At 39.8% G+C, this 27500-nt stretch overlaps 1 protein-coding gene across 2 annotated transcripts in view; it reads left to right on the forward strand.

Annotated features, from left to right (window-relative positions):
- Positions 1 to 27500, forward strand: part of Cped1 (cadherin like and PC-esterase domain containing 1) — a 256172-nt gene that overhangs the window by 149676 nt on the left and 78996 nt on the right. For both annotated transcript variants that reach the window (XM_029478163.1, XM_021164697.2), the window contains exon 15: positions 526 to 694. In XM_029478163.1, coding sequence (XP_029334023.1) covers positions 526 to 694 — 169 coding nt within the window. The remainder of the gene's footprint in view (positions 1 to 525; positions 695 to 27500) is intronic.

The raw sequence follows: 27500 nt of genomic DNA on the forward strand, positions 1-27500 counted from the left end.
CCTCCCTCCCTCCCTCCCTCCTTTCCTTCCTTCCTTCCTTCCTTTACAACTTGCCTTCTTCACGATGTTCCTAATTGCCGGATGTTACTATATCCTGCCTGGAAAAGGGTGCCCTTACCTATTTATTATCTCCGTCTCTCCACCTGCCCTAAACTTCAGTGGAGAATCCTACCTAATCCCTGCCAGACATCCTTGGCCACCCACCTGTATCGGTAGCCCCAGATCCCAGCTCTCACCACCATCCCACTCCTCCCCAACCCTGCATATGGTTGTTTCATTCTTTTTCCTCCAAAGCATGTCAGAAAAAAATTCTCTCCTTCCCTGCATCTGCCTTTTCCTCCTGGGACCCGGAAGTCCTGATAACAGTTCTTTGTAATAGCCTCTATGTTTATAATAAGGTTATTATCATTATATTATTATTATTATTATTATTTGATGTCTGAATATGTTTGGGCTGAATAATTGTCTCCATGCATATAAATTCTCATCTCTCTTTCTCCCTCCCCTCCTACTGCCCGCCTTCAGTTTTGCCACCTATCCTCTGGGATTAGGAATGAACAGAATCTCTGTGTTTGTGGTGGACGAGTCTCAAGCAGGGGGTGACGCCCTAACCACATATAAACTCACCATCTATAGAGAAGATCGCCCGAGTCTGCCCTTCTTCGAGGACTTCACAGCGTGCGGCTTTGTACAAGTGAGTGCATTTTGCGTTTCATTTGTGTAGAATTGGGACTGATTAGTTAATCCATGTGGAAAATGTGAAACTGTCACTTGCAGCCTTGTGCGTCTCTCAGCTGTGATCTCTGCAGCAAAGTCTGCGCCCCACGCGGGTATCTGCAGCCCCCGGCTTTCTTAGTGTGGTGGCCACACTCTGTGCTCACTGGGCTTAGGGAGTTATCATGGTGGCCATGTAAAATTGTCTGGTAGCAGCAGCTAAGGATTTGATTTTACACTGCCCATTTACGTTTTCTTGTTTTGCTTGGATTTGTCCCTGGATCTCCTTTTGAAGTTTTAAACTGGATCCAGTAGAATTTATTGCAGAGAGAGAGAGAGAGAGAGAGAGAGAGAGAGAGAGAGAGAGAGAGACTTATGGAACTTTTTTAATAGCAAGGATACTAAATAAATGAAATTTGCTTGGCATAGATGTATATCTCATTCATGCCTCAGACCTTAATCACTTCGCAAGACTGTGTCTTCTCCTTTGAGAAACACATTCCATTTTCTTGTCTTATTGGCTTGGGAGGAGGGTGACTATTACCCTCTGCCTTTGCCTTTTGTCAGCTTTCTCTTCCTTTTCCTTAAAGGTCTACATACACACATAACCCTCAACATTTTCTCAGAGCATGCTCGTACCCTCAGTAGAGATGATGCCAAGGAAACAGAAGTGAGAACTTTAATCACATATCTCCTAGTCCATTCAGAAAGTATAATCACAAATATATGATATCCAAAGGATGGATGTGCTTGCTACCAGCAGCTTTGTAATAGAAAAGATTAAACAGGGATACTACCTACTGCATCTTGGTGGGTGCTAAGGACCCCCATGATTTTTGATAATCTATGGACAAACACCATACTCCCTCTCTTCCCCATCACAGTCACATGCATCTACTACCAAGAGCTTACCACTCCATATGGTTATTTGTTCCTTACACTTATATTTTCTAAGGAAATCCCAAACTTAAGAATTCTTAAAAATCAGAGGGAAACACAGTGATGCTTTAGAAATCTGCATCTATTTTAGTTTAGAAAGACACTGTCCTTCTCTGAGAGTCTCTCTCCTTAATACCTGTGGATTACATGTAGGTTAAAACCTTTATATTATTATTTTTAATTCATTTCTTTAATTTAAATTTTATTTCATACAATATATTTTGATCATGTTTTCTCTGTCCAATATTTTCTTTATTCATTCCATTAAAAAAGAAGCCAGATGTATGCTGGCACACTGCATCTCATTAATATGACATTGAAGAGCAGATAAAAGTAACTTACAGGAATAGAGACCAGAACACTGGTTTTCTGGAAGATGTCAATGCCACTAAACGAGAAGGGACCCTTTGCGGAAATGTCCTATATCTGGGTGATGACCACTTATATGAACATGTGGTGTATGAACATATGAAAACTATGCGCTTAAAATGTATATAATATACTGTATGCTACCTATGTAATATAGAAAGTATATATGAAATGGTTGGACAAATTTGCACATACATTTTACTTCAGGAAAATAAGAAAAACATTAGAAGGAAAAGTTTGTATTGTTATCTTCCAAGACACAGTTCATTTCTCAAATACAATACTGATCAGAAACAAGCTAATTATCATGCAGTAATAACCTCAGAGAATAGATTTTTCTTACTACTATAACGTGAAAAAAATATTTGAAAATTCTTGTGGGATGAATCTCACAGACAATTGCAGGAAAGTATTTCAGTGATTTATGGGTCCTTTCCAGAAGTTCCTCGTTCTGAAAATTTGTGTGGTCCTTCAATCAGTACTATATTTTATAACATGGAAAGTGTTTAATAGTATTATTTTAGCCTTTCATTTATAACGATTCTCATATATGTGAGCAAGAAAAGTGTGGCGTGAATAATGTAGCTTCCTTCCAATGTTTAGCTAGGCACGAGCTGCCATGTGAAGGACCAGTCTGCTTCTCACGGGCTCCACCTCAGATTCCACCCTGAAGCCCCTCGATGCTGGTTAGTTTTCTCACTGCTGTTACAAAACATGTGACAAAAGCGAGTTGGAGAAGAAAGAGATCACTTTGGCTCATGGTTGCTGGGTCCGCTGGCACAGCCAGGAAGGAATGGAGGCAGGAGCATGGGGTGGGGGGGATGGGGGGGGAGGGGGTTGTTTATATTTCCTTTAGAGTCAGGAATCAGGCCTAAGTGCTCAAGCCAGCTTCTGCTTTTATTCTGCGCTGGCGCTGGACCCTAGCTGTGGACGGTACCGCCCACATTTAAACCGGGCCCTCTCTTCTCAGTTCAGCCATGTTGGAATAAGCTCTCATATACAATGCTTGGGGAATACTTTGCACATAAATCCAAAGAATCTAAGCAAAATTGACTGTGAAGGTTACTGCTTAGTCGCATCAAGGGCTTTAGTTTCAGTGTTGATAACCAGCACAGGTTTGACTGCAAAGCAAGCAGGAGGGGTCGAGTTTGTAACCACCAATCCGTAGTCACTTGAGAATTTCAGAATCAAACTCAGCAAAGTCCGCATATGTCGCAAAACTTAAAATGTTTTGATCTTCCAAAATTTTCCCTCTCTTTTGCTATTTTATTGTTAAGATGAAAGTCCATGGCACACTCTTTGGAAATTATCAGATAGGCTGTTTAATTTGAGCTCCCAGAACATACATGCAAGCTCATTCGGAAAGAAGTTCAACATTAGTCACATTCTCCTTTCTGGTAAAAGGAGAAATTCCAACTTCTCCCTGCATTTCAAATTAGATTTTGGTTTCATGGACTCTATGTTCAGCTTTAAATGAGCATCTTAGAGTCCATTTGTGTTGCTATAACATTTTGCCTTCAGCTGGGTAGTTTATAAAGCATAGAAGTTTATTTCTCACAATTCTGGAGGCTGAGAATCTCAAGATCAGGTCTTTGGACCTTTAATGCCAAGGCTTCCTGGATAATCCCCTGATGGTAGAGGCCAAAAGGACCTACGCTATGTGCTGTGTTCCACCTGTCAAGGGGTCAAAGAGCAAGATACCTCAGCTAGTTTCCTCCAAAGGCACTAATCCATTCACAGGGCCAGCCCTTTTATAAGAACTTAGGAACTGCCTTCATGATCTAATCATATCCTAAAAGGTCCCACCTCATAATCCCACTTGAGTGAAGTTGTTCTAACACAACTGAATTTGGGGGGGGGGAGTACTTCATTCCACAGCAAACACAGAAAACAACCCACTTTCAAACAAACAAAGCAGAATCATTCAACTTGGATGCTATCGAGGCATCTCATTTCTCTTCTTCCTGTTCCTCTTCCTTCTGGGAATCAACTATTCCCATTACTGTTTCACCAGAAAAGTAACAGGGAAGAGAAAGCAGATTTATAAAGCAAAGCACTCAATTAAAATCCAGTTGCTATAGTATTTTGGTAAATAATAAGATCTTTAAGTTATAAGCCATTTTTTCCTTTATATGTCTAAGCATTATTAACAACGTACTTGATCTTAATAAACTATTTGAAAGTATGTAGTATCTTTATTTCAATTATGGTTATGACAATTTAAAATTGTATATAGTTGCCCTAAAGGGGTTTTAGTCATTGTAGGTAAGAAGAAATTTATATATATATATTTAATTGTTATAAATAATTAGATTGGAAATACTCAATCTCAACGCCAGTGCCACTGTCTTTTGGTCCAGGAAAATAAAAGGAAAGTTATCTAAACATTATCGTAGACCCTTTTGAAAGTGGTGACTATGTGTGCCCACAGACATTTCCAATGTCTTCCATGGTGCAGAATCAGCACCAGTGAAAAGCCACCTATGTAAAGCAAGAACCATTCCTCCTTGTGTAACATGGTATTAACTGAGAGTGAATGGCTTACAGGTATTCCTTAAATGTTCTGTGCTGGATTCGTTCTCTTTGATCATCCTTACATTTGGATTAATTCTAGCTCTGCTCACTATCCAGCCATCTTTTCTATTGTAATTACTACAATCACACGTGTGCATTCAATTACAGAAAGCATGTTCTTAATGAAACCTAAAACCATCATGTGACTGGCACACTCAGAACATCAGTGCATTGAGATTTATCCATCCATATATAAGGCTTCGCTGCTAAGAAGAAAGGTTTAGAAAGTAATAAATAAACTGTTACTGTGGCTGAAAAATGTCATGTTTAGGAAATAGTAAAATATATTTATGTTCTAAGGAAATTGAAATACATGTGGAGAATATTTCTTTTACTACCTGTTTTCAAACCTAATTCTTGACGTGGATAACAATAACTACACAGAAATTGATTTGTGTACTTGATCTGCAGTCTAGTGTACATTGTGCCCCCAAAGCACTGTGCCTGGAAAGAGCCATAAATAAGATCTACAAGAAGCCCATCCAGCAGAAGCCTAGAGGACTGAGTTCCATGAATGTATTTCTAGAACCATTTTTATCTTAAAATGTATTATTATACACAAAGGGAAAATCCTGAGGAAAGAGAAAATATTACTTGAAAAGATGTTCAGCATTTATCTATACATTTTATTAACTGGCCTATGGCACTTTATAAAAGGAAAACTTAACCATTTAGATGCCATGTCACTAAGTTCTACGCAAATGACTCCAGTTCAGTGTTCAGATACGCTTTGTAATTCATTTATTCTTTCACCCTCCCAACACCACCAAGAAATAGTCAAGTGGCTCAAAGATATGTTTGTCTAATGTCATAGCAAAAAATGATAATAGAATAGGGATGTGTTCATTGAAATTATGAATGAAGCACCAGTTTCGGCACTCAGTTCAGTGAGTGATCACATCCACTCGTCTCGCCTGCTTCAGCTTACCAATTTTCCCACAGTGGCATCTATTGCACTGTGATTGTGCCATGCTCTCAGCTAGTAATGAGTTCAAAGCGACTGCTCTGCCCTGTGTTCTGCTCATACACTGTGTGCAGGACGGGAGTCGGCAAGCCAAAGAGGCAGGAGTAGAAGTCCAGACACAGAACTTTCCTTATGTGCCAAGTCTTCCCTTAAGCACTTCACCATCCTCTAGTATTTACTTCTAATCCTGGACGTGAGTAAATTTCAAAATAAATCATCTCCCCTTTGTAGAAAGAAAAATGTACTGAGAAGTCAAGACTTTAGAAGTGGTTAGAAACCTCGTCCAGGCTTTCTATGTAATCTGTGGCAAAAGTAGGGTTTTGCTACAAATTCTCCTCAACTTACAGTGGGGTTCCATCCTGTTAAGTCTTCCAAGCATTGAAACTACCTTGTCTAAAATTCGATTAGAGGCCAGGGGTATGGCTCAGCAGAAGAGCATTTGCTGCCAAGCCTGATGTCTTGAGTTTGATCCCCAGGACCACATGGCAGAAGGAGAGAACCAACTGACTTTTGCAGGTTGTCCTCTGATGTCCACATGAATATTGTGGCATGTTCCTCTGCCCTTCCCAACACCAAAGTCAGTAAGTATGACAATTTTTAAAAATTAACTTAGCACACTAATTGCCAGGCATCACAATTTACCATAGTCTATTTCAGTAGGCTCAGACATTCAAATATTGTCATGAGTCCCCAAAATATTTCATGCCTCATGCTTTGTGCCTGATAAAGAATGAATCCTTTTTTCCCATTTCATTATGGGGGATTTGTGGTGACTAAACCCATTTCATTATTAATGACCCAGGATGTATTAAGGACACTTCACTAAAGTGCTTAATCTTGTTGGGTTTGCACACTTGAAGATGTAGACTGAATGAGCTTTTATGGACTTTCTTCAAAGTTCCACATGGTACCAAGGGAAGGCAGGGTAGTGTTCTTTCTATTAGCAATGTGTCACCTGGCATTTTGAGTGTAGAGGACATCTTGGTAGCCAGGAGGCATTGTCACCTAAGTCATCCATCCTTCTTTGTGTTGAGTTCAATTTCTTTAAAAGCCCGTGACAATGGGCAGGGTCCCCTTTAATTTACAATCTGTTTAGCACTTAAAATAAATTACCACTCTGCGTTGGTAAAAGAGTGGTGTTACACATTCATCCAATGCATAACTTATGGTCAGACAAATTAGTGTTTAAATAAAGTCTTTTGCTTGCCACATCTGTTTTGTGTGTCTTTCTGAGCCACATCTGCTTCCATGATTAGAAATAAACTCTTGCCTCTGTTAGCACAGTAAAACCAATGCCACATGATGGAAGAAAACTGGGTCTTTCTTACTTCTAGTGGCTTGAGTGAGAGGCTCTTCTTGGGGACACACATCACATACATCTCTCACCCCTGACGGGGATCCCACAACAGATTGAAGTAATGATGGGGACAAAGTCCAACACAGTGAACTAACAACTTTCTATTGGGGTTTCTAGAGGAAGTATGAGGGATTACTTACAGGAGCAGGGATGACACAGAAGCCCATCCTGACAAGGGTGACATCTCGGAAAGCTGCAGCCTGGGAGCTCTCTGCGAAACTTGCAGGTAGCTACACAAGTCCTCACAAATCTCCTATGAACACCTCAGAGTCTCCTACGTTGGCAGTTGCTTATTTATAAGCTGAGGACGGGTCTTCAAGAAGGTCCTGACTTTCTGCTTTCTGAGAAGACATTTTGTTTTTTTCCTGAGTCTCATAAGTCTTCCCTTCCCTCCTAGAGGGAAGGTGTCAATCAAAAGGCTCTTCTGTACATGACAGTCGCATCTAAAATGAACCGTTCTATTGTCTTTCCTCATGTTGCTTGAAAGGTCTGCTTTGATAGTCTTGAGAACATATGCTCTGATTTCTAAGCTGGACAGGGAAATAGAAAAGAGGAGGGGTGCTCTTTTTGTTGTTGTTTAGATCTTTAAAAAAACACTGAAGAAACTGGATTTCAAATACGACACTTGAAACTTTGAGGGATACCATAGCTAAAAGAGTATTATATGAAGGGGGTCTCTTTAATAGTTTCAGATCTCAGCATCCACTTTGTGCCAGTTTTAATATCTCCGAAGGGTTCCAGAGCTTTTCTCTAATATTTTCCACATCCTTCCTTGTTTCTCAAGTCCAAAGGAACTCTGCCAAACGTTTTCACCAGGAAAGAGACCAAACCAACAGTAGAACATGACTTACTGGAAAAAGACATGGTAAGCCACATGGGTTGGCTTTCTGTAGGACAAGGGAAAGCAAAGGATGCCTCTAGTCCTTGGCACTGTCAGAAACTCACAAGGCAGACCCTTGAGTCCCTAAGGAAAGTTTTGAACCTCCAACGCAACAAATGACATTCATGACCAGTGTGGTATGTTACTTCAGAATTAGAAAAACTCCCAGGTAAATGTCTTTGTCTTAATAGTTCAAAATCTAGAGCAGAATAGTGACAGATACAAGAAGGGCAATACCATCCCTTATGCAAATATATGCTATTAACATTCAATTTACTGAGTGTCTACTTTTTTTTTCTGGGAAGCTTACTAATTACATATGATTGTTTCATTTCTGGCTCTAATATAAAAATAGTATCTATGTTACAACATAGTGGTTTGGAATCATGTGTGGCCCTTCAATGATACTATTTTTTTCTAAAATGAAATACTACTTAATACTCGCTAAAGAGACAATCATCTGTATGGAGATACACCTCTATTGCTTCCTCTCATAGACTCACAAAGTGCTTATGAGCTGTAGGTAATGATGTTCCGAAAGCACACAGTAATTTATCATCCATACTTTGGGCCTTTTATGTTGTCATTAGTGAGAGATATTGATGAGCTTTCTTTCAGCGGAGTAAAATGATTCAATTTTTGTTCAAAGAAAGCTGGGCCAATGTTTTAGTTAGGTAATGCCAAGAAAATTTTCCACATGCACTTAATGGTGCCATTTCCCACCATAGGTGTGTGTTGATGGAGCAAGAGTAGAGAATGGAGTCTATTTTGCAGATGGCTTCAGTAATCATTAAGCTAGTTTGGCTTATGTTCCAAGAAGACAGAATCAGGGTACTTTATACCGAAAATTTTTCCTTCCTTCCTTCCTTCCTTCCTTCCTTCCTTCCTTCCTTCCTTCCTTCCTTCCTTCCTTCCTTCCTTCCTCCCTCCCTCCTCCCTCCCTCCTTCCCCTTTCTTTCTATAGTGCTTGGACTTTACGCCTATTTAATACCTATTACATGCTGGATGCCATTTTAATAGCTTAAAGTTTACTAACTGGAATTTTTAAACAAAACACAGAGTATGCAATCTTACAACTTTTCCACAGATAGAGAAGCACAAGCTCAGAGAACTGGCTAATGTCACCCTGCTCTCACGGACAAAGTCTACTTTGAACTAGGAATCTGGTCCCAGAGGTACTTCAAAGCTGTTTTACTGGCTGCAATATGTCATTCTAAAACAAGATCACAAAACAAGCACAAGTTTCCAATAGCTTTCAGCCAAAGAGTTAATCTTTTTTCTATAAAAGAAAATTTAAATTTTTAATTACATGTAGTGAGTGCATGTACATGCATGTATGTGTGTGTGTGTGTGTGTGTGTGTGTGTGTGTGTGACAACTTTGTGGAGTCATTTTGTTCCTTCAACCATGTTAGTCCTGGGGAATCAAACTCAGGCTCAGTGGCAAACACTTCCATGCTCTAGGTCAGTGGTTCTCGACTTACGTACTACGGCCCTCTCACATAGGTATCCTGCGTATCAGATATCTACATTACAATTTATTACAGTAGAAAAATCACAGTTATGAAGCAGCAACAAAATAATTTTATGGTTGGGGGTTGCCACAACATGAGGAGCTGTGTTAAAGGGTCTCAGCATTAGGAAAGCTGAGAATAATTGCTCTTAGCCATCTTACTGACCTTTTAGAAGACAATTTTAAATCAATGGGATATAACTCACCTAACACGTGCTTTTAACACCATGGAAAGATCATGAGATAGATAGTGTTGGGGAAGGACTGTATCCAGGAGACTGGAACCCAGTACACGTAGACGATAGCCTTGATTGGATGAAAGCATTAGTTGGAAGAAATGGATCGAAGAGCTTGACCCTAAGAGGTAGGACTAATCAGGATTCTGAAGTCAAAATGGCTGTTTGTCATTCAGATGTCTCTCTATGCTTCCTTGTTAGGGGGATCATTAACAAGCAACTCTTTGCCTTGTGTCCAAAGAAGCCTCAGTAACTTATTCAGTGTTCACCCTGTTTACCAACGGTCTTTGTTCATCTGCGGCAGGGAAGGATGAAAATGCAGACACAACTGTCAAGCCTCCTGGGAGTCTGTAGTTCTGCCTTACAGGGAAAAACAACTGAAACCAGGCTTGTTCCTAGGCTTGGTGGGCCAGCTCTATAGCCTAGTGCAGAAATAGTCATTATAGTCTGACAAGATGATGACATATTACAAACTGCAAAACTGCTTCCCTTAACTAAAAAGAGTCCCTGCTTTCTAATTTAATATTTATTTAACAATTTCCTGTAGTTATAGAATGAATTCCAGTCATTTTTACTCTACCCCATGACCTTCACCAACTTCTCTCCCTTTGGAACCCATGTTTTCAACAAGGCCCCTCCACTCTCATGTTTTTTTTTTTTTTTTTTGCGTGTGATTCACTGGGGTTAACTGGAATTCTTGCCCAGGAAGGCTATTTACTATATCAAGGACAGCTTACCAGTGGCTGAACTATGGACTGAACAAGTGATATCCCTTCTCCTAACAATTGTCAATTGTCAAGAGTCCCTCTGTGAGGAGTGGGACCTTACGGCCCCTCCCACATCCATAATGAAATGTTTGTGGGCCCAATGTTGTGCAGTAGGTTTTATGCAGATAGCCACAGCTGCAGAAAGTTCATGGGTGTAACAGCTGTGTCATGTCTAGAAGAAAAATCTTTTTGCTATATGTTTCTTCAGCCTCTGGCTCTTGCATTCTTTCTGTATCCTGTTCAGAGATGTTACCTGAGTCTTGGAGCAGGTAATATCACTTTTCCATTCAGGGCTGAGCAGTCTACGATCACGAATTCTCTGCACTTTGGCAGATATTGCTTTCTGCATGAATCCCTGCCTGCCGCAGTAAGAAATTCCTCTGAGTGAACCACTAATCTGTGGAGATAGATATGAGATCAAGAAGACCATTTGATAAGGTGAATTTAGCAAAATAATAACAGTATATTCCAGACTGGGGCCTATGATCTCCTCAGCCATGAGGCTCTTTGACCAAGCTCACAGACAAAAAAAAAAAAAAAAAAAAAGCCATGCATTCTTTCCCATGGAGCAAGTAACAAATCCAATTAACAAGTGGCTGGTACCCAATGTAACACTCCACTCAGGGCACCTCTGTACAAGCGAGCAAAAGTGCTGGCTATCCCATGCCCCTACTTTTTAAGAATTAGTGAGAATAGTTTGATATCACAAAATATAAAAACTATACAATTTTTACAAGGGGAATGTAATATAGTTTGAAGAGTTATAAATTAGGACTTTCAAAATCATCCTGGGATGCTATCTCCCAGAATGAGACCTACCTCAGTAATTGCGGACACTTAGTAGGCAATCAATCAATAATTGATTTCAGGCCATGGAGTCAACACATAAGATGTAATTGCTATAGTAATTTCTAGTGCTGTGGATGGCCTTCGTCTTTGTTAGAAGCTAAGTAAAGATATTTTTCTGTGTCAAAACTGGCAACAAATTAAAAACAAATGATTCGTGCAAAGTCCCTAAAATAGCCTGTCCTGCTCGGGACTTTGGCATCGTCTCTCCCATGCTAAGTCCATCTGTGATCACAAAGACTCCTTGGCCTGGCATGCTGCCCTCATTGCCAACTGGCCACATGAACAGCCTCTCAGCCCCTTTCTTAGCCAGAGCACAAATATTAGATGAATTTCCTTTGAACTTCGCTCCGTCTTGGCTCTTAACACAGTCTAACTGCTTAGAAGAAACAAGTTGAGGGAGCTACAGGATCCCTTATTAATCATCTCTTTCCTTCTTTCTTTCTTGAGAACCAAATATGGAAAGAAAGTTTACATTTCTCTAAGGTACTTGACATGCTTATGATTAAAGAAGTTGTCCTACTTCTTAAAGATTTAATTAGATTTTGCTGCAGTGTTATCTAAAAGGGACACTAAAGCGTTTTGTCCAACAGTGATAGTATTGCTAACCATGAGACATAGGCATTTTCTCTGTGATGCAATGTGAAGGAACTTATTTCTTCAGATTTCTCCACATGTAACTCGATCAGCCCATCCCCATGTAAATAACTCAGTACTCAATCTAATAAAATGATCTGTGTTTCGTGCTATGAGGAAGCGTTCTAGAATGTTATATTCTTTTTAACACCATTATCCAGTTGGAACATTTTAAACCATAATGATAATAATTTCCAGCTGTCTCAAATCCTAAAAGTAAAGTGCCACCCCCCAAATATATTTTGTTACTGAGACATGTGTAAACAATTATGACTATCTAAATCGTACTGGTATTGGTTTTCAAACGTTCTCCAAACTGGAGGGGAAAACTGCCTCTAATGAATATGTTGATAAATACATCTGACTTCAAAAGTTGCTTTTCTGACCCACAGAATACAGATTTTGCTTTTTATTGGGTATAATAAAAGTGGCATAAATTCTAAATTTCACATTTGAAAAGAGAAAAAGGCATGTGTTCAGTTTATCCTTGTGATTTAGAAAATTCGGATTTTCCAAGAATTTTGGGAAAGGGGAATTTGCAAATGGAAGGACAGTCATTCATTTTCAATGAAATCCCAATTTGGGAGAAATCAAAGAGGAAATCAAAGAGGAATGAAAGTTCTCTGTGTCTCAGCCTGTTTGTTTTTCTATTTTAAAAAATAGAAAGGCATAGATTCACATCACGCCAAGAAGGAACTTGAGAGGACATAGATGTATAAGCCTTAAAATGCTTTCTTTAAACTTTATTTCTTTAGCGTCCCTGCCTTTTATTTTTACTGAAATACCCCAGCAGACTCATCCAAATTCGGAATCCACATGAATTCTTTGTTGTTTGTTGGCTGGATGTGGTTCAAGGTGATAAGATAATGGTAGGTGTGTTTGCTTTAGCACCAGAGGAAGCAAATACAACTAACACTGAGTCTTGCCCCACACCATTCCTGTCTGTATTCCATATCTGCCTCTAGTATCACATATGAGCACATATTAATCAGTCTTACCTACTTACGATAACTTCTAGAATTAGATTTTTTTAAGTTAAATTATATGGACCAATTCAAATCCATTCTTTTTTAAAGTTATTTTGATATAGGTCATCTGAATTAGAAGAGTTTTTTTTTGTTGTTGTTGTTGTTGTTGTTGTTTTCATTGCTACAGAAGCTAATTGAAAGCAAAGGAAACTTGGTTCTGTGGACAGACTTATCAGGGACACAAAATGGGAGGAGAAACACCTAAGACTCTAATATGCATGTGCGAGAGAAGTTGACTGAGACTCCAATGTCCCAAGCTTCGTCCTGCATCTCCATCAAGCATAGACAATGAGCTAGACCAATAGTGACGGGTCTGGAAAAAAGACTTAGCTCCTCTTTCCCCTTTTTCAAACCCAGATAAAAGGCAGGGGGTGGGGGGACTTAGAGAAAATGTATGAGAACAGACCGGTGTGGTCATCTTCAATCCTTTGGTGCTGACTTTTCTTTTGCTGGGCATCCATTCATCCCAGACTTCATAGTTTACAACAACCTTGATTTACTAGTTCAAAGTTTCCTAACTCAGAAGCACAAAGACAATTTGGCCGAGTTTTCAGCTTTAAAAAAAAAAATCTGATATCAAGATGTTGACTGGGCTGAATTGACAAGGTCCTGAAGACTCATTCACTCCCAAGCTCACCCAAGCTGGAGACTGAATACAGTCCCTCCAAGCTGTGTGACTAAGGTCCCTGTGTCACTGCTAGCTGTCAGCCAAGGGCTACTCATGGCTACTGCAAGCTGTCCCACATCCTTGTCATGTAGTCCCACCATCTCTTAAGCTGGTAGTGAATATTAACAGGTTGGATCCCGCTCGTGTGTGTCTCTCCTTCTTCCCCATCTCTGATCTCAGATTTAAGGTCCTCAATTTAAGGTAAGCAGAATCGGGAGTTTGACTACAGTTTTCAAATTCTACATAATACCCTAACTATGTAGGTTTGATTCACTACAGGGAAAAGTATACCCATCCTATTAAATGTAACATATGTCTCTCCCCACCATAAGCTATGGAGCAACAATGCTATTCTGCCTAAGGAGGGCTATAGATCCAACATAAGATGAAAGTAAGCTGATTTTAGTAAGTGGTAATGACTAAAGAATTATGGTATAAAACTTTTGTAGCATTAAAAAAGCCAAGCCCATTAAGAAAGAGGACGGGTAGGTATATGGAATCTTATAGAAGCAGTTGCTGGAGAAATAAAATTCTATTTCTCCAACTGCAATTAGTACTGAGATAACCTCACATAATAGACAATCTATCCTAAGGAGTTTCTATGTGCCAAATATTATTCTTTGTCCCTTTCATACATATGATAACATGTGTGAGGGCATGATCATCATAGCAAACAAGAGGCAGGCGGATGTAAGGCCAGATCTGTCTGGTGTCAAGGCTTGTGGCATTAACTATTAGACAAAAGACTGATCTTTAAGTGCTGTGGAATTTTTCCTCATGATTCCAAGTGAGGAAACACCTGTAGCCATACAACAAAATGTTTACCAAAGCTGTGGGTATCCTCATGACCCAATCATGTTCTACTGCAAATAATTTTTCATTAGCTGCCATGTATAATATGTGTGTGTTAGCTTCTCTTCCTCCCAAGGCTTGCAGATTCTTTATAAATTGAAAGGCCTACAACAGGTCTGGCTAACTCTAAAGAGCTGCAATCACAAATCCATTCAGAGGTGGATTAATGTGAATGACAGAATTAGGCCGATTTTGAGGCAAGTGTGTGCAAAGCACTGTTGCAAAAGAAGCACCTTCCCTGTTGAGAGCGAATGTACCTAGCCCATGCTGGATCACTGTTGCCATTTTTGGGATGCTGGCTTGGTGGTGTCGGATCTGATTCTTTGGAAGAAACCAAAGAGTTGGATTTTAACGGAAGTTCTCACCAGGATTATATGTTGGTAGCTAAGCCTTCAAAAAGGAATACTCCACATGGCAAACAAACAAAGAAATAAAATTCTAAGATCAGAGTCAACCCAGAGGCCACTAGTTTGTGTCTTTTGATGTTCTCCAACCCACTCACATTAATAATAATAATCTAAATCTCTGTGTGTGGAGAGGAATGGAAGTTGAGAAAAGAGGCAATGGTCAGAATAATTTATACCGCTAATGTTGAGTCCAATTGAAATTGGCTTCCAAGATGAAGGGTTCACTAACCGTATAACTGGAAAAGTTGAGAGGTATTTGTATAGTCATGTGCTTAACTGGCATCCCCTGTTTCTTTTTCACCTCACTGCTGTACTTTCTAGTTGTCTCCCACTCTCACATTTTACAAAGGAGCCACTGGGCAGATGTATTTCTATGTCTCTGTGTACGGCTGTGGCCGTATGAGACTTCGGGACCTACCACATTCCCAGATGTTCTTATAAAATCTGTGTGGAACTCATTATCTATGATTGGATTTAGTGTTTGCTGTTGTTTGATTCAAACCAACGCAGTCCCGTCCTGGAGACTGTGAGAAGTTAATCTCTCACAAATGCTATGGCTGACTATGAACAAGAATCAACTGCACAAATACAAGCAAATAGCAACGAAAACAGAGGGATGGTGACGAGAAAAAAATGTAGAGGACACCTTTTCCAGTCCTAAGACTTTCTGTCCAAAAATTCTTAATGAAAGTCATACCTCCCTTCTTCTAATGGGCTCCATCCATTCCTACTGTCTGTGGATCACCTTCACTTAAGAAGCACACCTTCAACTCTCATTAGCTTTTCTGTCAGACTTCTTATTTGACCCTCATTCCCTGCTGCCTAAAGTCTTCCATTATGCCTACTTTATTAGCCAAAATTCTTAAGCACAGGGAATAAAAATCAATTTTGGCTAAGCCAAGCAGAAGGGCAAACTCAGAGCATGCCAGATAACTCACAGGACTCGAGCTGTTGAGGGAAAGGTGAAAGAACTTGGAAATAGAATTAAAGTGAGTAAGAGGATTAATTATGTCACATCACAGAGCCACATACTCTAGATGCCACTGCCTACAGTAACCCTGGACACAATCCTTTTGTCAGACCTCATAGGCTGATGCTTCTGCCTCTGCAGCTGAGCACAGAGCTGTGACTGAATTCTAATCTGCCCCTTCAAACAATGTGTCACTGCTCCAAATTAAACATGTTGAGATAAGACATCCAGTTGGCTAAGTTTAGGTACCATGTCCTTGCACAAGGTACTAGACAGAGGGAGCAGAAATTCCTGACTATAGGAGAGAATTCCTTCAAGCCAAGAATGGATTGAATAATGGACAGTAACAACAAATATTCTTAATCCTGCGAGAATAATTATTAAGCCACCCGAAAGAAGACAGCTACCACTTCAGCATAAACAAATCCATCCTCATTCCTAAAGCTCCCCAGCAAAGAATGAAAGCTACCGTGATTCCCTTTAAGTGTAGAAAACATGCAATAATTGACCACTGTGGCAATATTAGAGAACTCAAGCATTGCAGGGTTAATGGGACCGAACAACTTCTGGAATCTCATTTAAATTTTCAAACACAAACTTTAAATACATGAAAAGCTGGGAGTGTGCTCCTGGTCTCGGATTCTCTTCCCTTTATCATTTGGATGTTTATAAGCACCCAGGATTCATAAAGGCTCATAATATCTGAGACTGATTCAAAGGCCCAGTAAAGCCCTATGAGCAAGTCCCTTTCCAGGCACTGCAAGGCCTGCTCACTCCTGGTCACCTAGCCTAAGGCTTAAAGGGGCTGCCTGCCACAAAGGATCTGAAGGTTACATCCACAATTGGCCACCCAGTTTCTCTCTAGCATCCCGTGAGGTTCACAACTTAAATACATCTAAGTTTCTAAGTGTTTCTGACTGCTTATGTACATTGGAGATGTTTATGAATTCTTCCCTCTAAAGCACAGGGCAATTGGGGCCAGGGCTGCCCCTTCTGTCATTAGCTGACTTCACTTTCTTTCTTCTTTGTCTGGTTTTCTTTATGCTATCAATTCTCAAACTGAGCATGCATTAATATCTCTGGAGACTCCTTGAAACTAATCATTGCCTAACATCATGTACTGGCTCAGTAAGACCTTGGGAAGAGCCCAATACTTTGCACGTGTAGAAAGTTCCCAGAGTCTGCTGCCCTACATCATATATACATGTATACACATACATATACATCATATACATATGTGTATACATATACAGATCACCTATATATAAACATTCTACAAAATATATACACATATGTATGTATATATACACACATGTGTATATATACACACATATATTTCATATATAATGTATATAAATGATGTAGGAAAATTATAGAGATAGAGAATCCATTTATCGGGATGTTAGGAAATGCTATTTCTTAGCCCCTCATAAACACCCTGCTTTTGCTTATGAAAAGCTTAATTTTTAGTTACTAACATCAGGCAAATATTCTTTTTCAGAAAGCAAAATCCTCCTGTTATAGCTAGGCTTTGCAGCAACCTGAAAGACCAGAATGCTAACAAGGCTTGGTCCTGGCTCAGCCCTGCTGAGAAGTGATGTCACCTTTTGAACGTGGAACCTAATGAGAGGCTCGAGCATATCTGGGACATGCTCTTGGAGGGGATTGTGACTCTAGTCTTTCCTTTTCTCTGCCATCCCTTGGCTATGTGTTGAGAAATTGTGTTCTGCCACATGTGCCAGCTGGGCAAGAGAGTTTATGTCCAAAGTAACAGGGCTAACAAAGCACTAACTGAAATCTTCAAAGCTATGAAGCACTCAGCCAAAATATACCTTTCATCTTTATAAGTTGATTATCCTAGGTATTTGTTATAGAAATAGAAAACTAACACAATCTTAGCTGTGTCTTACCATAATTTATGGTAATATGATAAGACATAAAGTATAATTTGACTGTGAACCTTATATTGATTATTTTTGTAATATAACATTGCATTATAATATTGTAATATAATATTGTATTATAATGCAGTGTGTTCCTATTCAATATGTATCTCAACATTGTCCTGATTTCCCAGCGTGGTGCTAAACAATAAAGATGTTCTTTTTTTCTTGACATCCATAAACTTTCGAGGACATCCATAATTTGCATATCCAAAATGTCACATTAACTTAAGGATTCAAGTGATTGCTTCCATTACATGAATTACAATTTCAGTTTTATTTGCTTTTATCAAGTATAATTCAAATATATTAAAACAGAAAAACGGAACAAAAGCAAAGATGAAAAGTTCACCAAACATCACACACAAGACATGCCAACCAGTGTGTTGGATTTAAAATCATTAAGACATTCAGTAGCGGGATTTCTCGATATTGTTTGTTTATGTCTGATTTTGTAAAAGTTCTTTTAAGGAGAAACTACACTGTGTTTCGTCAGACATTGAAAGTTAAAATTTTCTGAGGCTGAAGAGATGGGTCAGGGGTTAACCATGCTTACAGCTCTTGCAGAGGACCAGGGTTCTATTCCTGCTGACCACTGCCTGTAACCCCAGCTACAGGAGATCCTGCATCCTTTTTGACCTCACAAGGCTTCTGTACACATGTGGTGCACATACTTACACTCAGCCACACAAACATACACATAATTATTTTTTTTCACCAGGCAGTAGCAGCACATACCTTTAATACCAGGACTTGGAAGGCAGGGGTAGGTGAATGTTTGATTTGAGGCCAGCATAGAGTACAGAATGAGTTCCAGGGTAGCCAAGGCTACACAGAGAGATCTTATCCCCCCCCCCAAAAAAAACAAAAAACAAAAAAAAACAAAAACCAAAAAACAAACAAAACAAAAACAAAAGAAGAAAGAGGAATAGGAAGGGGAAGGGGAGGAGGAGGAGGAGGAAGAGAGAAAAATAAAATTGGTTAGTACTGAAAATAAAATAACTGTTTGAGAGTATAAATATTTTCACACCATCTTTGTTCCCTCCTCCTAGTATTTAATCATGACAGAATGATGCAGTGGTAGTAAGCGTATGTCTACTCTGAGTATTACTAAGACACTCAGGGTTTCTGTAGTCATCCTCGGACTCTGACCCTTGGAGTTCTCCCCATGAGATCCACAGTGCTCCCCTGGCCCTTGTCAGGTTTCCATGTGGTCTAAACTGGCTCCTACTTTTTCCTTATTTCCCCTCTGTCCCTCCTTCTCTTCCCTCCATCTCTCTCTCTCTCCTTCCTTTCTTTATTGTGTATGGGAGTTAGTTAAACTATTATAATTCAGAAAAACTTTTAATATCTTAAAAGTAGAATTTGTGATAGTCCACCATTTTTCTTGATTCTGGTTTTTATGTATATCTTTCATACGCCATTGGGTTGCTAGATCTCTGTGACAAACCAAAATATGATTTCATATTTCTGTGGTTTTTCTAAACTTCATTGCTATTGACAGCTATCCAAGATTTTGGAAATAGTATAAGTGTGGCTATTTTGACAATCAACCTCTCTCTTATTGAATAAGTTCAGTATATTTGATTCTGCTCATTTTAGAAGGCTAATTTGAGTAAATACAATTTGCTTACAAATTCTATCTGGGCCAAATAGATCAAATCGTTTTTAAGAAAAACAGCTATTGCATTCCCTCAAAAGGCTATATTTTAAAAAATACTGTCCAAGATATGTACATACATATAGGCACATATACACACATATAAAACATACACATACATACATGGACTGAATGTGTCATCACGAGGTCTGGATTTGTGTGCCGGTGCTGTCATGTTTCATCTCAGTGACATTGAACACACCACTTAACTTCTCAGAAAATTGCCATGATATGCAAAATAGAGATGTGAAGAGGTTCCAACCTATTTCACTGGCTGGTTATTAAAACATAAAATGAAGCTTTACACAAAAGCCCCATGCAAATGAGATATTGTGCCAATGGGAGGTATTTCAGTCACTGACATATTAGGTATATTGATTAACTTTGAATGGTTTCAGTTCATTCTTGTGCAGGGTTTTAGCTTTAATTATAGCTTAACACCCTGCAGTATCAGGATCAGGAGCAAGGCTTTGTGTTTTCCTTGTTAAGAAACAGAAACCATATAAGTAACCAGATTGTAAAAGGTGGGCTTGGACAAGCACCTCAGGACAATATCCTTGTCTTTGCCCAAAGGTTGGTTGTTTTTTAATTTTAAGAGGTGAGGATATTTAAGTTCCTTTGTCAGGATAATCCCATGGTTTTCATTTCTTCTAAGTTTGAGGATCTAGAAAGAGTTGAAAATAAGCAATTGGCAATGGAGTTTTGCTGGATCTTGCTAGAAATCAATGCAGAAGAGAATTCTTTAACGTGAAAATCCCTAAGTCTTAACAGGCCCTGAGCATCAGTGACAACTGTCGGGCAGAGGACTGTGAACTACAAGTGGAGTCAGATAATTGCCAGAGATAAAAAGCTAGCATCTCGAATTTGAGTGGCAGCCACATTTGACTTTCAAGTCCTTTAGGGACAGACACTATGTGAGAAGAAAGTTCATGCAGCTGTCTTTGGTGACCAGTCAGTGGGAGCCAGCCTCTCCCCTTGCCTGCAGCAAGGCAAGGGAGCCATGCTGAGAGAGACACCAGACCTGCTGATTAATAGTGAATGCTGGAGAAGGGGGTCTCCAAGTCTGTCTACCCCATCAGTCCTAGAAATGTAATTTAGCTGATGATTGCTGTGCCCATTAAATCTTGTGACCTTTTGGAATCTGTTTGAAGTCGACCTGCTTACACTTGGGAAGAAAAGAAGGATTATCTCAGAGTTTGTGAAATCAGAGTACAGGCAGGAAGATGGAAAAACCAGAGGAGGGGGAGGAGAAGCCTTCCTCCATCCCGGTCAGAATGGGAAGGACCAGGAGGAGCTAGTCTTAGAGGCCTTTTTTTTTTTTTCATGGAAATGGGGGTTTCCTCTGGAATACAATCTACATAGAAAAAGGGCACCCTCCACTTTCCGTGTTTAACTGAAAGAGTCACATTTTCAGCAGATGGGGATCCGCATTCAGAATTGTGAGATTACTAAAAGGGATCCCAATATAAAGTCAGCTGGGAACCCAACGAAGGGAACAGAGGTGCGGTCTGTGATTCAGTTACAGTTGGAAAAAGAAGAAAAAAAAACCTTCATATTTGCATCTGGGATAAAAGCTAACAGTTCAGTGTGGATTGTAAGGTACTAAAGAACTTGTTAGAACCCATCAGTTTCAACACACCTTCAAGAGTCTAGTGCTCTTAAACTTGTAAGAGCTAAGGTCAGGTTCTGAACGCCATGCTTGGCTCAGCATCTCTTCATGGGCAGAATATTTCATTGCCAAGACATACACCTCATGACAAGGCTGTTCTCCTGTTCAGTTTTGACAACCTGGAGAAGAGCTTGTCTGCAGACCTCTTAACCTCTGTAACATTTCACTTAAATAAAATTAAAATGATCGCTATTTCATGATTCTTAAGACAAAAACCTTAATATGTCAAAATTAGTCCCAAAATCCGAAAGATTAGACTATGCTTTACATTAAATTTCATCCTATGAGCTAATGGATAAGCCTCGAAGCTCATCACCCTTGTCACCTAGGGGCTGACAGATCTTCTGAAATGTAATAAACAATGAGAAATTTCAATATTGCCAATCAATAAATGATTGATCTAATTCAGGCTGTGTATCTGGGAAAGAGCCTGACCGACCTAGAATTTATCACTATGCTCAGATAACAGTACTGAAATGTGATTTCTGTCAGACACTGATACGTTAATTTTGAACTAATATCCGAAGTAAATTCAATTTTTCATGCTGAAGGGCTATGTTTGGAAGCAATTTTTCCCCTAAGTGTGGATGGCTCTGCGAAGTAAATGTATATAGGAGGAAACTAGTTCTTCATCTGCTGTCCCTACTGTTCATTTCACACTGGTCACACCTCGGACACCCTTGTGTCTGTGCATGTCTCTCTCCATGTTTCCACTTCACAACTGGTGAATGGTGAACATGGTGGATGTTTCCTACGTGCATGTGTAAGTGATGGGCAACTGTCTGCCTGTATCACCCAAGAAATCTCTACACTCAGTAGCACCACACTCATCAGAAAACCCATTATTTTCTAAAAATGTGTTTAACTTGTATGTGTGTGCATATGTGTAGTATATGTATATGTGCACAGCTTAGATGTAGTAAGGAGCTTAGCAGCGTTTAGAGAGGCAGTGGGAATAGCTAACCAACAGGCATTAGCAGCTCTAGAGTTTTCTGTTCATTTGAAGCTGGTCCTAAGTTGGCTCAAAACACCTTTGAGAAAGACCTGTCAGATTCTACCTCTAACACTACCATACACATACATGCGTACGTGGGTGTGCATGCACACGTGTGAAGAGAGAGAGAGAGAGAGAGAGGGGGGAGGGGAGGGGAGGGGAGGGAAGGGGGGAAGGAGACGGAGACAGAGAGACAGAGAGAGAGACAGAGAGACAGAGAGACAGAGAGAAGAGAAAGTAGAGTGAAAACTCTGGGTTCTGCCCTACTTGAAAATTTCCCTGAGAGCCAGTGTGCTGTATCTGTCCCCAAGACAGATGATTCCTGGAATTCATAACCAAGAGGAAAAGCAGAGGGTCACACAGAGATGTCCTTTATCTAGATCCTTCTATCACCACAATCACACAGCTGTTTGGAAATCAGGAGCAGAGGAGACCTCTCTCCCTTACTTTCACAGCCTCTGAGGAGGCAGGGGAGGAGCAGCTGGAGCCAGCACGTGGTGGGTGAGCACAGAAGCAGCTGGGTGGAGCGAAGAAAAGATGGCACCCAAGGCAACCCCAACAAGCATCCTAGGCCCCCTCACTCAGGACAAATACATCCAAACACATCTAAAAGTTTCATCCAGGAAAACTAGAAATTTAATCAGAAGCTAATTTTTTTTTCCAAAAAATAAAATTATATTCTTGCACATAAAGCCTATGACCATCTGTGAAGCTCGCAGCAATTATGCTAATACTGACTTGAGCTTCCCTGGGTTATGGAAAGAACCATTAACTTGGGGTGATAATATGGTAGCAGAGAGACACTGCTGGGTCAAAAAGATTCCCAAGTGAATTCTGGAAGGCCTGTGAAGAGACAGTTGTGGAGATGGAAGGACAGGGCTGTACCAGGTGTTTCAGCCTGCATCAAAATAGCAAGGTATAGAAGCATGCTGATTGAAAGGGTCACGGGAAAAACATTGATACAAGGATTTGCATGTAGACAGCTAGGGTTGGGGATGGCCACGTAAATACACAGACAGCCTGCAGTTCACCATCAAATTTGGGGAAAAAATTAATTAGTTCCTTTTAATTGGCATACAAAACAATGAGTATACTTATGGGGTTTTTCATACACACAGTGTTTCCCCACCCTCTTCTGGAGCCCCTCCTGTGGGTTCTCTCCTCTCTCCTCTGTTCTTCCTCCTGCTTTTATGTCATATACATTCTATTTTTCTATCCTTAAGACATCTTTTTCCCTTCTCACAGTCTCCTTTATAATCTCATTACCTATATTATCTTACACACACACACACACACACACACCCCAAACACATACCTATAAAAAATAATTCATAGGAATTTACATTGAGGAAAAACCATAACATAATCTCCAGGTCCATTCACTTCTCAGAAAACGTCGTGATTTCATTTTTCTTCATAGCTGAGAACAATTCCTTCAGGAGCCAGGGAGAGCTCATCCAGTAAGCCATGTGCTGCACAAGCATGAGGTTCTGTGTTCAGATCCTCATCTCTCGTGAAGAAAGTGAGTGGGGGCGGGGGTGTGTGTGCCATCTATGGCCCCAGTGACTGCTGGGAGAAGCGGGTTGAGCCAAGTAGATCCCTGTAGCACCTTGGTGTGTCAGCCTAGCAGCATTGATGTGTTTCAGGTTCACTGAAAAACTTTGTCTCAGCCTAAGGGGCCTAATATCTGCTGATAAAAGTTCCAGACAGGCTTGGTAGAGTATGCCACAGTGTCTCAGACGTCCTGTGTAGTACAGAAGTAGCTGGTAACAATGTATGTGAATGGGCATGAATGTATCCCAACAAAACGTAATTTACAAAATCTAAAGTGGAGAGCAATTCAAAGGATGCTAGACATTGGCTTCTCATCCTAATGTTTGCATAGAGTCACACATTCACACATACATACACATAACACATACCGCACTAAAAGGTAGAAAAATTTTAAATAAACTCCCCTGTGTGTGTGTGTGTGTGTAGTTATGTATGCATGACAGCTACATATATAATTGATAGCTCTGTCACTATGTAACTATACCGATATAATTAAGAGCTATACACACAGCTATCAGCTCTTTTCACCATTCTTTCTTCATTTTGCCACCTTTCTTCTGTCCCAATCATTACACTGAAACAGTTTCAACAGATGTGGTTGTCATTGATACCAAAGTGAATCCTCGGCCTATAAGCTACATGAGGAGACAATGAAGGAAAGGAGTCCAAGGAGAGGATCATGGGAAGCTCTGTATTTAAAGGGTAGGAGGGAGCAAGCCGTATGAAGACAAGTACAGCGGCATGGAGGAGAAGCAAGGGGTGTGATGCCTTGGGAGCCCAAAGGAAAGACCCATCAAGAAAGAGTGTTAGTGAAAGTAAACATCGGAGAGGTATATGTAGGAAAGGCAAGAATAAAACCATGAGCTGACCTGTTACCCTGTTCAGTTAGGACATTGGAGACCTTCAAGTGAGCTGTTTCACTGTAATGATTGGGACAGAAAAAAGGTGGCAAAATGAAAAAAAGAATGAAGAAAAGAGCTGATAGCTGTGTGTATTGCTCTTAATTATATCGGTATAGCTACATAGCAACAGAGCAATCAATTATATATGTAGCTGTCATGCATACATAACTACATACCACACACACATATATACATGTGTGAGTGCATATATATATATGAGAACTATATATATTTTTGAGAATGTATATATACATTCTCATATATATTTGTATATTTCTCTTTGATATATATATATATACATATATATAAGAGGGGGGAGAGAAGTCTGACACTGAATGAAGGAAAGTGTGATGGTTGGAGTAAGATCAAGCCAAGTATAACAGAAAGCATTCAACTTAATGAAAACCTTTACATTCTAATTCATATGCATAATAAATTTAAAGGATGGGGAGGAGTATCTGAAGATATGTTTATGCCTCAGATATTGCTGCTGCCTTTATAGTATAAGAATGGGGTCTTTCTGGTACCTTCTTCTAAGAGGAAGACAAGTTTTTCTCTGTGTGTCCATTCCTTCAAAATTTAATCATGGAAATTATATTCCAAGCCCGCCATCTTTATTTGCCTATATGAGCTTCTGTGTGCTTGAGGATTTAATATTTTGGATGAATATTAGCTCATAGACAATGACCCAATCCAAAAAAACCATGGGGGCTTATAGCTAACTTTTTGGGTACTGTGGATTGTTGTTTATTATTGTTCAGCCTGGTCAATGAAAGTAAGGAGAGCAGTGCATTTTAATTAGTGTAATAAGAAGTCAAATTAATTGCATCACTTAGTCTGCAGTAAATATTAAATCTATTAAATTATTTGTCATTACTCAGACTTTGTGAACGAACAAAGACCCTGACAATGATGCCCTGTATTCACTGGGACTTCACAGTTCACCCAGCTCAGACAGACCTGATTCATAGCTTTGCTTTTCTCTTGGTTTTATGTATGGCTTTGTCTTAATGTATGACTTTCCTTTCTATAAAGACTTGCTGGATTTTCATAATCCTAGAATTGTATCAGCTATGGTCCCTAAGATGGCTAGCACTCTTGATGAGGCACTGATTTGATGAGGCAAAATTCCCCTCTTTCTGTTTGGAAACACTGTGTGAGCCCTGTGAACGAGAGTCATGCTGGCATGTTTTCGTGGTAGTAGATAGTCATCCCACAGAAAGCCAACTCTTTCAGTCAATAGTCTACTTTACTTTAGTTTTCTTTTTATTTCAACATACAAATCATAGCTACAGCCTTTCAAATTATATGTTCTGTTTTGTTTGTGCTGCTATGATATGTCAAAAGCAATTTGGGAAAGAAAAATGTTTCTTGCAGCTTACAGGTTACATACATCATGGAGGAAAGCCAAGCAACTCCAGGTAGGAGCTAACACAGGGCTTGGTCTCCCTGGCTGCCTCAGATGCCTTTCATATGCAGCCCAGGCCCAGCTACCCAGGGATAGCACCAACCTCATTGTGCTCCATCCCCCCTAAACAATTCACAAACGTTTTCACAGACATGCCAATAGGCCAATGACGGCAACTCCTCCTTTCCAGATGTAGGTTGCATCAGGTTGACAACTAAAGCTAACCGTGATAATTCATCTTTGAAAATATCAGCATAAAGACAAATGGTTTTTGAGTAAATTTTTTAAGGATGTCCATTATAACTCAAAGCCAGTATGGTTCTCAAAAGATCCAACAATTAATTATGCTAAGACATCAAGGAACCTCTGATGTGCCTCTCTGGCACATCCCCCAGTGACTTAGACCTTGGAGCAAATCCCCCGGGTCCTACTCCATTTCCTAGTACTTCCCTGAATATTGTGCTGGTTCATAAATATTACTTTACACAATGAATATGTGATGAGAAAAGAGAGTGTTGAGTGTGTCCTTAATGGAATTAAGAATTGATCCATAGAATACTTAGATGATTAACCAGTGTAGCCTGTAGCCTATTATATCACTTAGAGGGGTAAGCACCAATTTTCACTGCTAAAGGTCTGAAACCTATTATTGTATGGAGGTTATTATCAGGTAACTATGAGCAAAGGAATACTGGGTGTGCACAAAAAGCTTTTCAACCTGACAGCTGCTAATATTCATCTGTGTTAGATATTTTAGGGAAAAAGCTGGGATCTAGGCACTCAGAGCTATACCTGTCCCAAGATAAATTTTGGGAAACATCTTGTAAAATTCCACGCACATCTACTCAACTGTGACACATTTGGTTATTTCCCTCCTGCAACTGTTATGTCCTGGGCCCGTACAATGCACTACAAACTTCTGCTACTTTATACAATAGAAATCATTAAAAAGCACTGTGAGAGGTCGTTCTAGATTCAGTTTAGCCAATCCCGGGTGGAAAGGGTGGGTCTTCACTTGGGGAGGTTTTACTCCATCTCTAAATGAGAATACTAGCCCCCACTGTACTATGATGTCGTAGGAATGAAACACCTCACTGTACAGTTGAGGGCCTCTGTACCTGACGATGGAAAGTGGGTGAAATACGTTTGTTCTTCTTTCCTTTGCTCATCTTTATCCCAGCACTACTTTTATCATCATAGATTTATTCTGATTTATTATCCTAAGGTCCAACCTTACCCTTGCACAGCAACAGCCACCACAAAAACAAAGCAAACCAACAACAACAAAAGTCGTTTCTGCTTCCCTTGAAAGCTTTACAAAATGCGAGACTCTAGCAAATTATATTCATGAATGGAAAACTGATAACAATGATTCTTAGAACTCACAAGCTCTTTCCACACACAAAATGTGTAAACGCAGCTATTCGGGCCCCAGAATCATTGGCGCCTGATGACTTGTTTACCTCCCTTCAGCTCTTTCTAGCAGCTTCTGGCTCTGCTCGTCTTAGGAAGTCATAGATTGTAAGCAGTCAGTGGGAAATGAAGTAGCGTACGGCAATGGAATGTTCTAAATTAATACTTGGTCCAGAGTTTTACAAACTTTGGAAAATAAAAGTTAGTGGTATATGCCAACCAAGAAATATTATATTTGAG

Source organism: Mus caroli, chromosome 6 (genome assembly GCF_900094665.2).
Source record: "Mus caroli chromosome 6, CAROLI_EIJ_v1.1, whole genome shotgun sequence".
NCBI classification, from domain to species: Eukaryota; Metazoa; Chordata; class Mammalia; order Rodentia; family Muridae; genus Mus; species Mus caroli.